The sequence below is a fragment of the Protomyctophum bolini genome (assembly GCF_963924005.1).
Source record: "Protomyctophum bolini genome assembly, chromosome: 6".
In the NCBI taxonomy this organism is placed as follows: domain Eukaryota; kingdom Metazoa; phylum Chordata; class Actinopteri; order Myctophiformes; family Myctophidae; genus Protomyctophum; species Protomyctophum bolini.
In genome coordinates, this window is record NC_137867.1 from 13815328 (window position 1) to 13829746 (window position 14419).

At 41.7% G+C, this 14419-nt stretch overlaps 1 protein-coding gene across 2 annotated transcripts in view; it reads right to left on the reverse strand.

Moving 5' to 3' along the window:
* Positions 1 to 643: 643 nt before the first annotated feature.
* Positions 644 to 14419, reverse strand: part of adamts3 (ADAM metallopeptidase with thrombospondin type 1 motif, 3) — a 177578-nt gene continuing 163802 nt past the window's right edge. For both annotated transcript variants that reach the window (XM_080766756.1, XM_080766755.1), the window contains exons 20-22: positions 10199 to 10406; positions 8418 to 8535; positions 644 to 5078 (exon numbers count right to left, since the gene is read on the reverse strand). In XM_080766756.1, the coding sequence (XP_080622882.1) occupies positions 4576 to 5078; positions 8418 to 8535; positions 10199 to 10406 (829 nt within the window). In that variant the 3' untranslated portion in view covers positions 644 to 4575. The remainder of the gene's footprint in view (positions 5079 to 8417; positions 8536 to 10198; positions 10407 to 14419) is intronic.

A 14419-nucleotide genomic window follows, 5' to 3' on the forward strand; every position in this document is an offset into this window, starting at 1 on the left:
GTCGGTTTTTTAATCGGATGGGTCCAGAGATCACATGTGCCGATTTCTGTGACATTTGGACAAAATCTGTAGTGGGAAAAGCAAAAAGTGTGTTTTGGACAAAATTCAAAATGGCGGAAAATCCATCATGGCGGAAAAGGGCGTGGCCTATACGGGGAGATGCGTCATGACCCAAGGAATCCAGGGTAAAACATTTTTTTACCCTACGGTTCAAAAGTTATACCCAAAAACGTAAAGTTGGCTGTTATAGCGCCACCATGAGGCCGACCGGTATACTTCTAAGGTAATTAATTTTAGTAATTATTATGAATCTCTTCTCCAAGTCTTGTAAGTATAGCCCTTACGGTCTCAGAGGAAAAAATACTTGAAAGTGAGTTTTTGCATTTTCCCATTTTCCCATTCATGTCTATGTGGAAATTCTAATTAATTCATATCAATTAAACTATCCAACAAATGTCTTAGCAAAGTACAAGCACACGATTCCCGATGTAGCCCGTCGTTTTGACATATGGCTCGAGTGGGAAAAACTGTGGGAGGAGTAGCATGCCAAAGTATTCAGAGTTGTAAAACAAGAGTCTGGTTGCCCTGTTAGGGCAACCACACTAATAAACAGAAAACATATCAATGTATAGTTAATTCAATCTTTATTTGCTATGTGCTCCCTATTACAACAAACAGCATCAGTAGTGTACACTTCAATCTACACAAATACACAGAAAAGCAATTAGAAAAGAGAACGAACCAATAGGCAAGAGATTCATATTGCTTATAGCGATGGATAGCGCAGGGGTATAGAATAGATACAGTACATGTTATATCCTATGCAGTAATATCTGTCTGAGGCTCAGGGATTGTCAATGTATCATCTAAAACTATCCTATATTCATCTTTACAAGCTTAGTATAACATTAGCAGCAATGTTTTAGGCAGCAAGTAAAGGACATGAACACAACTGGGGAGAAAAGGTCAAATGGTTAGGCAACATTTGACAACTACTGACAGCATCAAAAAATAAACAAAAAAAAAGAACAAAACTAGACTTGATTTACTGGTGCTAAAATACCACTATTCGGGTTTATTGATAAAAATAGGAGAATTGACAGTTAAATACATTGCTGTGATGATCACAGCTTCGTTAGGGAATTCTACGAAACAGCTGTGAAAAGACAGCTTTCTGACAAAGGTACATCTCAAAATTGAGCATGTATATTTACATCTAATTGTTTGCAAAAAACAATGTCATTTCTACTCTACCGTTTCCTTTTTTTATTATTGTTATTTTGTTTTTACGTAGCAATCCAACAATCACATTGAAAGTGTGGCTGAAATATGGCATCAGTAATGTATATAGAATGTCAAAGGTAGTGACCAGTTGGCACTGCACATAACAATTCTTATTTGTATATTTCTTTTTTTACTTTCAATAAATATTTTTTGTACTCAATGCTATATACAAGTACTATACATTGGCACACAGAAGTGAGTGTGGATAGTTGCACGCTATAACGTTGCTGAAACACAAAACTGTGTCTTTGCTATTGCAGTCAGATGCATGTGGTTGTGAAGAAATCCTTTTTTTTTTTTCAATAAATAGCTCTCTCCCTTCTCTCCTCTGAATCATCTTCGTTTACTGTAAAAGCCATTTAGAAAAACATAAAAAAACACCAACGAGAACAACAATACTTTGGGGGAAAAAAACATCTTCCACAAAAACTCTGAAAGTCCAGCTCCATCTGCTTACAATGAGGCGTACAATGAGGCTTACTACACATTATAGTTTGAAAAAATGCTTGAAATCAAGGAACAGTTGAAGTGAATATACATTATTCCTACTGAATACAGTAACTCCATCATCAGGCACCAATATAGACTTAGGACTGCTACATGTTTCTACGCACAAAACTCTATGAGTGTTACACAATGAACATTCATTGTGATGCATATAATGCACACACACGCACGCACGCACACACACACACACACACACACACACACACACACACACACACACACACAACATGGCTGTGAAAAGCGTAAACTTATTGTCAAGCAACTCTTGTCGCGCCGATTCATGCAATGGTTGTCGAATGTTTCAAATATCTTCAGCTTGCCTTCTTAAAAAATAATACTGATATTTTTTCATGTACAGTATTTACAGGAACCTTTATAAATATCTATAGTTTTCCATAGAAACTGAAGAGTGCCAGTAAACGAACATTGCCGGATAATACAAAAAATTCTATACAACTAGAACCACCGTCCTATGGTTAGCGATATGTCTGGCTTCATTCCATCACCATAAAGTGTTGGAAGCCTATTATGCAAAATCCCAACAAAGTGAGCTCCATAGGGATTTGGACAGAAGCTTTTTCCAAAAGTTTGCTTCAGCTTAATTTATTTTAGGCTTATAGTTACACAATAACTAGTAGGTTAAATGGCAAACTGTCAGTTTTAATCCAATGGTCCTTTCAGCAGGCCAGATGAACAATTTAAGAAAAACATTTTTTTTCCCTTTTTTTGTATTACAATCTATTTTGTTTTTAGATCTCTGCAGAGTGCAGACACAATTACTATATTGTTACTAATGCACCACCTCAGTGTACATCTGAGAATGCAGCTTGGCTTTAAATCAAATAGTTTTATACATTAAAGTGACATAAATAAATAAGTTTGATGAACGCTTCACCCCAGAAAAATCCCCCACAGAGGCAAACAGGAGAAACAGCCTTCAAATAAAAGCTATCTATGTCAATATATTAAAGCATTGTTTGCAGGGATATGATTCAATGCTGGCTTGGAAATGTAGACTCGTTGGTTAGCTAGTTCTATTGCATTACCTAAAAGCCTATGTGACACACCTTGACCACTTAAACCCTATACTTAGTTGACCAGATTCCCAGGGGCTCTATCCGTTTTCAAATCTACTCTAAATATCTTTGCCGTATATAACTGATCTACAAGCTCAGAACACGTTGCACGTTGTGAGCCCAAGGATTATTTTCTATTTATTATATTTACTATGTATTATGTTAGCCCCAGAATAGGGATGCTAGGGTTCAAGTGGTTCAAGTGGTTCAAGTCCTAGATAAATAACGTGATATTTGTTTTTATATTTTTGACCAAGAAAATAATTAGCATCACGACTCCCACAGACCCTTTTCACAGTAGACATTTATTTTGACAGGCAAACACATCTTAAGGTAGTAACAATAGTTGCTGGTGTGTTAACTTAGTATGTCAACATGGACAACACTTGCACAGTTGTGTCATGCTGGCCCACAGAAACACCTAAATAAAACATACCCACAAATAACGTTATTACGTTCAGCTGCGTTTACCTGTAAAATAATAATAATAATATATATACTGTGTGTGTGTGTATATATATATATATATATATATAATTAATTTGTGAAATGAATTAGATTGAACTCGTAATCGTTGGCAGCCCTAATAATAACTACTGTGAAAAGGTGTGTGGAATGGTCCAAATTATCTGGGCATCCTGCAACCATTGCCTAAAAGGAGTGAGGTTCTTCCACTCATCATCCGATGTGACCGACTTTTTCCACAACTTTAAACTTTCAATCTAGATAATGAAAAGCGTGAAACTAAAACAAAAAAGCACTTCGCTCTCCAAATTATTGCGCAGCTTACGGTAGGATGAGAGAGATAGCTCAAATAAATGGCAGGGAATGGGGGGGGGGGGGGGGGGGGGGGGAGTGGAGACACTAAGGTAATGGGGGTTGTGGGGACACTAAAATCAAAGTGAACCAGCACTTTTCTTCCTCTCTTGTTCTTTATCTCTTCATTCATCTCTTGCTCTCTCTCTCTCTCTCTCTCTCTCTCTCTCTCTCTCTCTCTCTCTCTCTCTCTCCCTTGGTTGTGGTGAAGTGAAATAATGCAGGGTGATTCTGGATATCTGCTGTACATTATTGTCCTGATGGGTTAACCACTTAAACCCTACTGTAAATACTTTGTTGACCGGAGGCACCCAGGGGTCTATACTCGGCCCCCTCCTTTTTTCCCCTCTACACCAGCGATTCCCAAACTGTGGGCCGGGGCTTACTGGTGGGCCGTGAGGGTTTTGCAAGTGGGCAAAAAAACGCCACGAATATAATGATAATATAACATTAATATAAAAGAAATGCATACAAAAAAAATCATGGTATTTTTTTTCTTTCAAACATTGATTTGTTTTTTTTATACTGATAGCTTAAAGTACACTATCCATGTTATTTTAATTGATCCAAGCTAGAACCGATTGATTGATCATTAAAATAAACAGGCTCAGGCAATGCAAACGGCCCACACATCTGACCACTTAACACGGCAGCCACTCAGCTTCATTTAAGTGGTCAGGTGGGTGGTCCACAAATGTTTCCAAGATTTTCAAGTAAGCCCCGATCCAGAATAGGTTGGGAACCGCCAAACTGCTGCTCTACACCAAATGCATTCTGCAGAAATAGCCGATCTAAAAGCTCAAGCTTGTTAGCTTGTGGATCTGCTATTCTCCTCAGAATGTGACATGCCCAGAATAGGCAAAGCCAGGGTTCAAGTGGTTAATATCGTGACTCATCTCTCAACCTCAGAAAGTGCCGCGGGCCAACGACTCCCCGTCGCGCTGCCCGACCTTTGACCCTCAGCAGTATCTGCCCGACGTTCGGGCCAGACCGCCAAGGATGACGGCGCCATGGCGGGCAGGTTCCGGCCGTTCGCGCGCTGCGGGACGCGCCTCTGTGAGCTGCTCGTCTGTGACGACGGGCTTTTTCTCAGCGGGGCGGGCGTGGCCTTGTGTCTTGAGGTGTTGCCGGAGGTCACGGAGCCTCTGCCGCCGGCGCGTCTACCAGTCCGGGTGCCGTTGGCCTCCATAGAGGCGGTCAGTGTCTCCAGGAGCTGGGAGGCCGAGCCGAAGCGAACCTGGTCCTCCGTCTCGGCCGCCTCAGAGAGCAGAGAGAGGGCGCCGCCGCGCTTGCTGCAGGAGTCACAGCATAGCTTGTTGTAACCCGGAATGGAGCAGTACCGTGCCAAGACCTCCATTTGGCAGAAGATGGATTTGTCTCCGTTACATGGCTCATCTGTAAGTCAAAGGACAACAAAGAACACAAAAGAGCGTCACGTCAGTGTGTCTCACAAAGCGCTGAAAAGAAATACGAGATATCCTTGAAAATTGATCACAATGAAGTCGTTATTCACATGCAGAGAACTCATTACAATGGCTGTAATCACACATTGTTACTGCAAAGAAAGAAGCATTAAAAAGGGCCACAATCTGAAGGATCACTGAAATACAAGTGTCTATTGATTACACCTATTAATTAACATCATAATAGTGGATAATACCACCATGTCTCGGAGCCACAGAGTAGAATATACAGGTTGGTAGAGGGAATGTAGAGCCCAGGATTACATTAGATAATTGACACTGGGTGAAAAAATGGGTTACAAAATCGTGGGATAAAAATGTAAGAAGAAAAAAAATGTTGAAAGCAGAAAACTACCAGCCCACAGGATTATTTAGGACATAGAAAGGTAGACGCAGCTCTGGGGCGTGTGTACTCAAGTGAGGGCAAGCTTCCGCGTTGGTGATTCACTAGTCTCGCGTAGCCAGACAACTATTGCGAGAAGCAACAGTCTGGCAACACGGACGTTCGGGTCTGACTAGCCCCGGAGAAGATGAACTGTGATTTGCCAGTAGTCACTTGAGTGGCAGTGGGGCGTGGGGCGTGCCTTCGGAGCACTTCCGCCCTCACGTCGATACACGTCGCTCCGATGAACTGCAGCGGCCAATGAGGCATCTAATTATTTTATGGCAGGGGTGGCCAACTTTGATTATGGAGAGGGCCACTACATTTCCACACTCACTCCAGAGGGTCAGAAACCTCTTATCTCCGTAATTGTAATTATTTTCATAATTAATGCCCTACGTTGTCATATACGTAACACAAAAGTAGCAAAAAATTGCTGATCTACAAGCTCAAAACGCACTGCAATGTGGCGCGTTTATTTATTAAAAGAATAGTAGAATCCTGAAAAATGATTTAATTTCAAGAAAGCCTGCTGATAAGCAGCTTCACCAGCTGGTATGGGAGCTGCACAGACCAGGGACCATAGGGCTATATGAGAAGGTCAACTGGCCAGTTTGGAGGAGCTGCACACCAGCACTGCTTCAGGAAATCCATGAGGGTCATCAAAGACCCCACACACCCCCATAACAGTCTGTTCAGATGCACTGTTGACATCAGGGAAGAAGAGGTACCAGAGCCTCAAAGGCAAGCCAGCACTAGCAGACTGAAGACTGCTAAATAAGAAAAGAAAGGGATCTTCTCTGGTATTGGCTTTGTATACTGATCAGTGGTTTTTTTAAACTGTTTTAACCTTTTTCTTTTAGTATTGTTATTTACTAGAGCGGTACCCATTGGGCACTGGCCTACTCGGAACGATGCAAGTTGGAAATGAAGGCCCCACCCATGCAGTTATTATGTCTGTGTCCCTTTTATGCCCATATATGGAGTTCTTTGTCAGGCATGCCCAAATATGGTCTATGCAGATGTCAGAACATCATCGTGATGTCAGAGCAGGCCATCTCCATATATGGAGATATAAGGGTGATCAGGTCCAGAACCCGGGTAGAGGCTTTTTGTGCTGGTTCTGGACAACCGGGCACTGCATGTGTGTTGAATTTGAATTCACACACACACACACACACACACACACACACACACACACACAAGTCATTGTATATTGGCTATTAACTGCTATGCTCACTCAATACCAAACAATGCACTCTCACAACAAACGTTCCTGACCTGGTGGAGACCTGTTCTCTGAGGAGCACTTTCTCAAATGAAGAGCCTTGGCTCGAAACGTGGTCAATAAAGTATAACTTTTGGAGCAGATGGGTGTTCTTTTCTCTTTTTCTGATGCTACTTTTGAACCCAGCATCTCTGCCAAATTATGTGGATATTCTATTAGTTTTTCCACTTTCTCTAGTTGCAATTGCATAATGGAGTTGGAACAACAGATGTTCAGGAGGTGGAGAAACACACATTGCCCCTGCCCTTCACGCCACTCTCCGCCCTCTACGCCAACAGAAATGCCCTCACATTCAACCTCATTCATGAAACATGTGAAGTTTGATCATAATAATCATAAAATAAATATGTATGAAAACAAAAGTACATGTTAGGAAATATATGTAGGAAGGTATTATGCCAAAACAAAGTTGGCTCGCAAGTCGCAACTCACTCTCCTAGTTTATTCACAGCACAGCACACATTGCCCCTGCCCTTCACGCCACTCTCCGCCCTCTACGCCAACAGAAATGCCCTCACATTCAACCTCATTCATGAAACATGTGAAGTTTGATCATAATAATCATAAAATAAATATGTATGAAAACAAAAGTACATGTTAGGAAATATATGTAGGAAGGTATTATGCCAAAACAAAGTTGGCTCGCAAGTCGCAACTCACTCTCCTAGTTTATTCACAGCACAGCAGCAATTTATGACGTTTCGACCATGCAGTCTTTTTCAAGTATATAAGGTATAATGCTGACTGACTGAATATTGTGAATAATGTATGCTATGTAACCAATGGGCAACAATGGCTCATCAATGTCTTAAGGTTTACATTTAGATTTTCATCCTGGCTGCATGTCAACGTGACCTCGAACAAAATCGGCATGTGTGTGTGTGTGTGTGTGTGTGTGTGTGTGTGTGTGCGTGCGTGCGTGTGTGTGTGTGTGTTTGTGTGCTTTCTAGAGCAAGGATGGCTTCATTTTATCTCGCTAGCATTGATGCTATTTATTTAGCATTAAGATCCAAACAGGAAACAGTGCCAGTGTGTGCTCCGTGTAAATATGCTCGGCCATATGGGCTCGGCAGTCCGCGGTTGGCTCTGCGTCCAGCAGGTGGCAGCATATTGGTTAATACACCTGCGGCTTATAGTCCAGTGCCCCTTGAATATGTACACATTTGGGTTTCCCCCTAAATTTAGCTGGTGCGGCTTATATTCAGGTGCGCTTTATAGTCCGGAAATTATGGTAAATGCATTTCCATTTACGTAACTCAAGTTTACGAACTCAAGGTCCCTGGATATGAGGAACACTATAATATGCTGGAATGTATGCATTGACAGCCTGGCTTTTAAACGTAACAGGATTGTTAAAGTGCCGTGACGTCTATGTCGGGTTCGGAGACAAACAGGCGTCCAAAACTATTCCAACCGGTATTTAACTCTGAGAGTGTACAAATGGGTCCATTTGGTTCCCAAAAAAAGAAGAAGAAAAAAAGAGGATTTTACAGTGTAGATTGGGGTCCAATAGAAGATAAAAGAAAAAAGTGGGGGTCTTTGAAATGAAGGTTGAGAATCACAAGCATACAGCACAGATGTAAATAAACAATCAGGCTTACCGTGACATGGTCCTGGTCTGCATGGTCTCATGGCATCTGGTTTTTCCCCACTGCAATGATCTCCAATCCGGCAAGTGACCAGACGTCTCTCTATCCCATCTCCACAGGATGCCGAGCACTATAGAGAATCCAATCACAATTAAGCATATAGTTACGGTAAGTAAATCTTCTTCAAGCCTCACAGCTAGAAGGTCCTGGGTTCGATTCCTGCTGGGGATGCTGTGGGTGCCGGGCCATGTCCCCTGCTCATACCCGAGGCGGGGTTGGCAAAAGGGCGTTTCTGTGTGGAGTTTGCATGTTCTCCCCTAGGGTAGGTACCCTCACAGAAACATACAGTAATCCTGGTCTCTAAACTGCCTCCCCCTACGTCCAGCCAGGAAACTCTCCCCTGTCAGGTGAAAAGAAGCCTCCTCATGCATAGAAGGAAGCAGGTTGGCAGATGAAGTGTAGCGCCATGGATTACATTAGATAATTGACACTGGGTGAAGAAATGGGTTGCAAAATCGTGGGATAAAAAGAAAAAAAAAAGTTAATCTTCTTGGCACGATACAAGCAAATCCACCAAATGGTAAGATCAAAGGTGCTGAAAGTTATATTTATGGCAGAAAAGTTGTTTTGTTAAAAAGTTAAAGCTCTATTATTCTGCTAGTAGCCTGATCATTGCTATAGAGAGTTTGCTCAATAACAGTAGTATAGTATCCACGACTCTCATCACTTTAATAAACAGAAATTACATTTGCAAAGTGGGTTGCAAATTTCACCAAATCAGGAGAGAATCTATTTTTTATCAGAGACAATGCTATAAGTGTTCCAGTTCCAATTGAGATCATGCATCACATTTCCACCGGGACACGGCCCCCTAGACTGAAGCTTTGAACCCGTGGGCCTTGGCGATCAAAACCTTGATCTGTGGTTTTGCCATAAAGAAGTGAAACTAAGCTATGTGGACTCACTCATTTGAAAGTCTCTTTTGGCTGACATTTCACTGTCAAAGAAAACATGCAGCTGTGACTGAATAATTTATCTGAACAATTAATCCATAATTAATCCATGTGACTTCATGCAAATGCAGCACACATAAAATGAGGAAAATGTATACATTATGCATTCCACATGAACTTGAATCACTCAGAATTGGGGCAATTAGTCCCTTAACTGCACTAATGTCAGTCTGTCATGTTCCCGTCCACAACATCCTTATCAGATAATAGTCATGTAGAATATTAATATTTTAAAAGCACAAGATTAATACCGGCATCTTATTTGCATATTAATTTGCATATTCATGAACACAGAAGCAAGACAAAGTACAGTAAGACACAGTGGTGGACAAAGTGCAATGTGGCGTGTTGTGAGCATGTAGATATGCAATTATATCCTATATTTGGTCAAATCATGATGTGCTTTTTCCACTTCCTAGAAATGTACTGTAGGCTACTTGACTGTAGTACAGTCAAAAGTACAATGTGTCTCTTTGAAATGTAGTGAACTATCCAAAAACACACGAACAAATTAGGTCTACGAATTACTTAAAACCCATTTTGGGCGGGAACCCCTTTTGGTGTTAGCATTAGGTGTTATGCTTTAGCCACCGAGTGGCGCGCTACGAGCTTGTAGGTCTGCTTTTTTTGAAAAATCGAAGATCGACTGACGTAGAAGACATTTTTAGAATCTGATCTCAGGTCAGAATGGAAAACTGTCAGGATGTAGAAGACATTTTTAGAATCTGATCTCAGGTCTGAATGGGTTAAGAAAAAAAAGAGATTGTGTGGTTGCAGCACCTCAGACCAGGCCCCTGTTCTCCACTGTGCAGGACACGGTACTCTGTTGCAAGGCCTCCGGCTCTCGGGCTTCTCCCCGCTGCAGTACTTGCTGTGGACAGAGCGGTTGGTGCCGTCGTGGAGGAAATGCACACAGCGCACGGTCCGGATCTGAAAGCCCAGGCCGCCGCAGGTTTTTGGACAATGCTCCCAGTCATCTGCAATCCATCTAGACATGAAAGAAAATCACACACTCTTATCATCATACATCACATTTCGTCACTTCATCATCACAAAAAAAAGTATCCTTTTACCTCATGTCTGGCGGTAGTTGTTGAGCTACTAGGCCTAGGGAAAGTGCATCCCTGGCAGGATTGTATGGACAGATTGCTCAGCATAGCTCGGTGCACATCACTGAGGATCTCAGATCATCTCACCTCGGCAGTACAGACAGAGCGGGTGGTGAAGAAAGCCCAACAACGCCTCTACTTCCTGAGGAGATTTAAGAAAGCCGGCATGGGCCCCAAAGTCCTACAACTTTCTACAGAGGCACCACAGAGAGCATCCTGACTGGCTGCTTCACGGCCTGGTATGGCAGCTGCACCGACCTCAACCGCAAAGCATTGCAGAGGGTTGTGCGAACAGCCGAACGAATCAGCGGATGTGATCTGCCCCCCCAAAGAAGCCCTGTATGACGAACGTTGTGTCAGCAAGGCTCGTGGAATTATGAAGGGCCCGAGCCATCCCAACCGCAGGCTGTTTGAGATGCTGTCGCATGGGAAACGTTTTCGCAGTCTCAAAGCCACTGGAAACAGACTGCAAAAGAGCTTCTTCCCCCGAACAATCAGATACACACGAACGAACTGATGAGAAGCAAAGCGAAACCGGGCAGAGGAAAACGCTAGCCGCCCACCCCTCGCCCTCCTCTTGCACTATAATGATCATTTTTGCACCTTTCTAAACCAAATTGTGTAGCCATGTAATAAGCGGGATAATATCCGTCTAGGTCATTGTCGGGAGATAATTCACCTTCAGGGAGTTTAACCACTTCGGCTTTGCCTCGGTGGTTAAACTGAATTATCTCCCAACAATGACCACCTAGCCAGATATTATCCCTTACGTAAGACTTCTTTCTTACCTAAATGTAGTCATTAACAGTGCTGCTGCAGAGCCGCAGCATTGTCATTAAGGTGTGAATGTATGATCCCATATAGTTCACACCTCCTCCCTGCTTTGTATACTATAGATAGAAGATACTGTGAACTGTGGCAGCTCCTGAAGAATGCTGTTGGTGTATACAGTAAAATATACCAGGATCATATGCACATGTACACATGTGAATGTCTTTTTAGCACTTTTTCGTTTTTTATTAATATTAAGTTATTATTATTATTATAATAATATATGTGGTGGCTGTCATGCAACCTTCCGATATCTTATGAAATGTCATGACGGAATTGAAGCGTGCTGTACTTCATGGCAGCTTATGTGAAAAATAAAATACAGGTAATACAAGGCTGCTATTTTCAACAATTAACAACAAAGCCAACATGTAAATATGGGAGTCATTGTTATAATTGACTAATTCAACACTGAATAAATACATTTATTTGTATTTAGCAAGCTACATGTACCTCTTATATCATCCCTGAAATAAATCTTATTAGCTGTACAGATACCACCATTAGAATACGGTAATACATTATTAAATCTGCCTACACTGTACACTGATTTCTCTGAATAATGCCTCAATGATGAAAGGAAAACAGAAATAAACCAGAACATAAGAAGACATCCACTGCACAACATAAAGTGAATCCTTGTTAACAGTGGAAAAACACTCCACCACAGAAATGGCTTCAATCACAAACACATTACTTGTACATCAAGTACACATCACTCTACCATTAGGACTGCAAAAGCTATTTGGCAGCGAGTCAATGATCCCAATTATGCTAATTAAAATCAATTAACTTTTCAATTTGGTTGAAGCTCACATCTAGTCCTGTTCATGTGCATGAAGTGGCTGTTTATGAGCGTCAACATTCAGTAATGGATCATGCCATGCAAGGTGCAACAGTGCTTTAGAACACAAGGGGGCCATGGTCATTTTTCAAGGGGGCATCACGAAAAATCCTGCCTAGGGCACCAAATTGCTCAGGGCCGGAACTATAATAAGTGATGTTTTCATTATACCGGTACTCTACATGGAATCTCTTCACACATTGAAGTAGCCTGGCTCCAGCCCTGAATCGATAGCCACGCACACCCATTAAGAAAATATGTTCTTGCAAGTGAAACGTAATGAGTGTCAGGCTAACATTGAAGTGCACACAATCACATTTGCAGGCCTCAGATGAAACATTCTGACGTTCCTTTCCATTCGGGAGGATAACTGATATTGATTTCAGTTGGCTTCAGTGCCTCCACCAGGCTGAAAGCATGTTTTGCACTCCGTCCAAGTGTTTGTGTGTCTGTTCTTCTGTGTACAGCTAATCTCCGGCACTGTTGGCCTGGTCGATGCCAAACTTTGCACACACACTCCCTGGATGCCAACGACGAACCTCTGCCCCAAGTTTGCCCTAACAGCCTGTTATAGTGTCACCATGAGGCAGATTTTCTCAGTATAAGCTAACATGAAAAACATTGTTGCCATTGTTGCAACCAAAAAACGCTATTATTAATGAAAACACTCGTATTCGTTATAGGTCAGTACTCAAAAATAAAGCATCAGCCTAATATTATAAGGGGGCCCAGGAGCACAGGTTGCAGGGTACCCAGGGACCTGTGTGAAATTGAGGTCAAAACGACCGATCCCTCTAAGAGAATAAACTGCCCATGCTCAGCTTAATTTGCCAACTGCATAAAAATAAGCACTAGACACCAAATACATGCCAAATACGTGGCTCAAATGCAGAATAAATAATATGGGCCTTAGTATGAAAAGGGTTGAGAACCACTGTGTTAAATTACTGTACATCTTATATATATCTAGATCTTATCTACAGGTAAACCTTTGGCATGGGAATCACGAGTCGTTAAATGTGCCTTGTCTTAATAGTTGAGGAGTCTGTGCTACTGCATTATGCATTTCCCTTCTGCCTTCCTTCCTTCCTACTCCAGTTAACATTACAATTAAAAAGACACTCTTATTCAGAGCTACTTGCAAGTGCGAGAGAATATGGAAATTAGGCATGAACTCTAGTCAACAAACAGCAAGGTAAATGCTAATCACATAAAAGAGAACAGTATAGTGCCTCAGAGAAACTGGGATACCAGGTTAAACAATGAGGAAGTGCCAGGGTGTGAGATGGAGTCTGGAGAGGTGAGTCTTCAGATAATACTCTCTGCAAAGGCTTTCACCCTCAGGAAAAGTGTCACACTCTTATCGGCTTAGCTTTCACAGTGTTACAGTTCCAATTTTATCTGCTCATTTCTTTGTGTCATCACTTCCAATTCCACTTGTTTGTGTGGTTGCCTAGGCAATACACTATTGTTCTCGGTCCGATAATTGTTTGCCAGCAAAGTGAACGTGCTTTTTGTTACCACAGTAACGTGTAGTGTACACAACAGAAACACACACACACACACACACACGCACACACACACACACACGCACACACACACACACACACACACACACACACACACACACACACACACACACACACACACACACACACACACACACACACACACACACACACACACACACACACACACACACACACACACACACACACACGATTTCTGCCTGAATATTCTTAGACTAACAAATTCGAGATAAACACTTCACCCTGGATATTAATATTTTCCATAATAGATAAGAATACTGTATAAAGTGTACATGTATGTTTTTCCAATACACCACATGGTCATCGGACATGGATGAATAGATGACAAATTTGGAATCGGAACATTATAAAATTACTAAACAGCTGTAGAGATGTGGAGACCCCTGCCACTTATGTAACAACCACTCTATGGCAATCAGAATATACTGTATATACCATATATTTATTTGACCAGATCCCCAGTGCAGTACATTACAGTATATTGGATAAGTGTCATCTAAGACAATCCCTGAAACAAACATAGTTAATTGTTGTAGTTTCTCGGAGTACAGTGTCCTCAGTGTGTCTCGATGTTCGGCAATGAGTCAAATGTTAGATGGTGTTACAGTATGTCTGATTATCTATCTGATTACCAGACGCCTTTATATCAAACTAAGCTCTTTGTTTA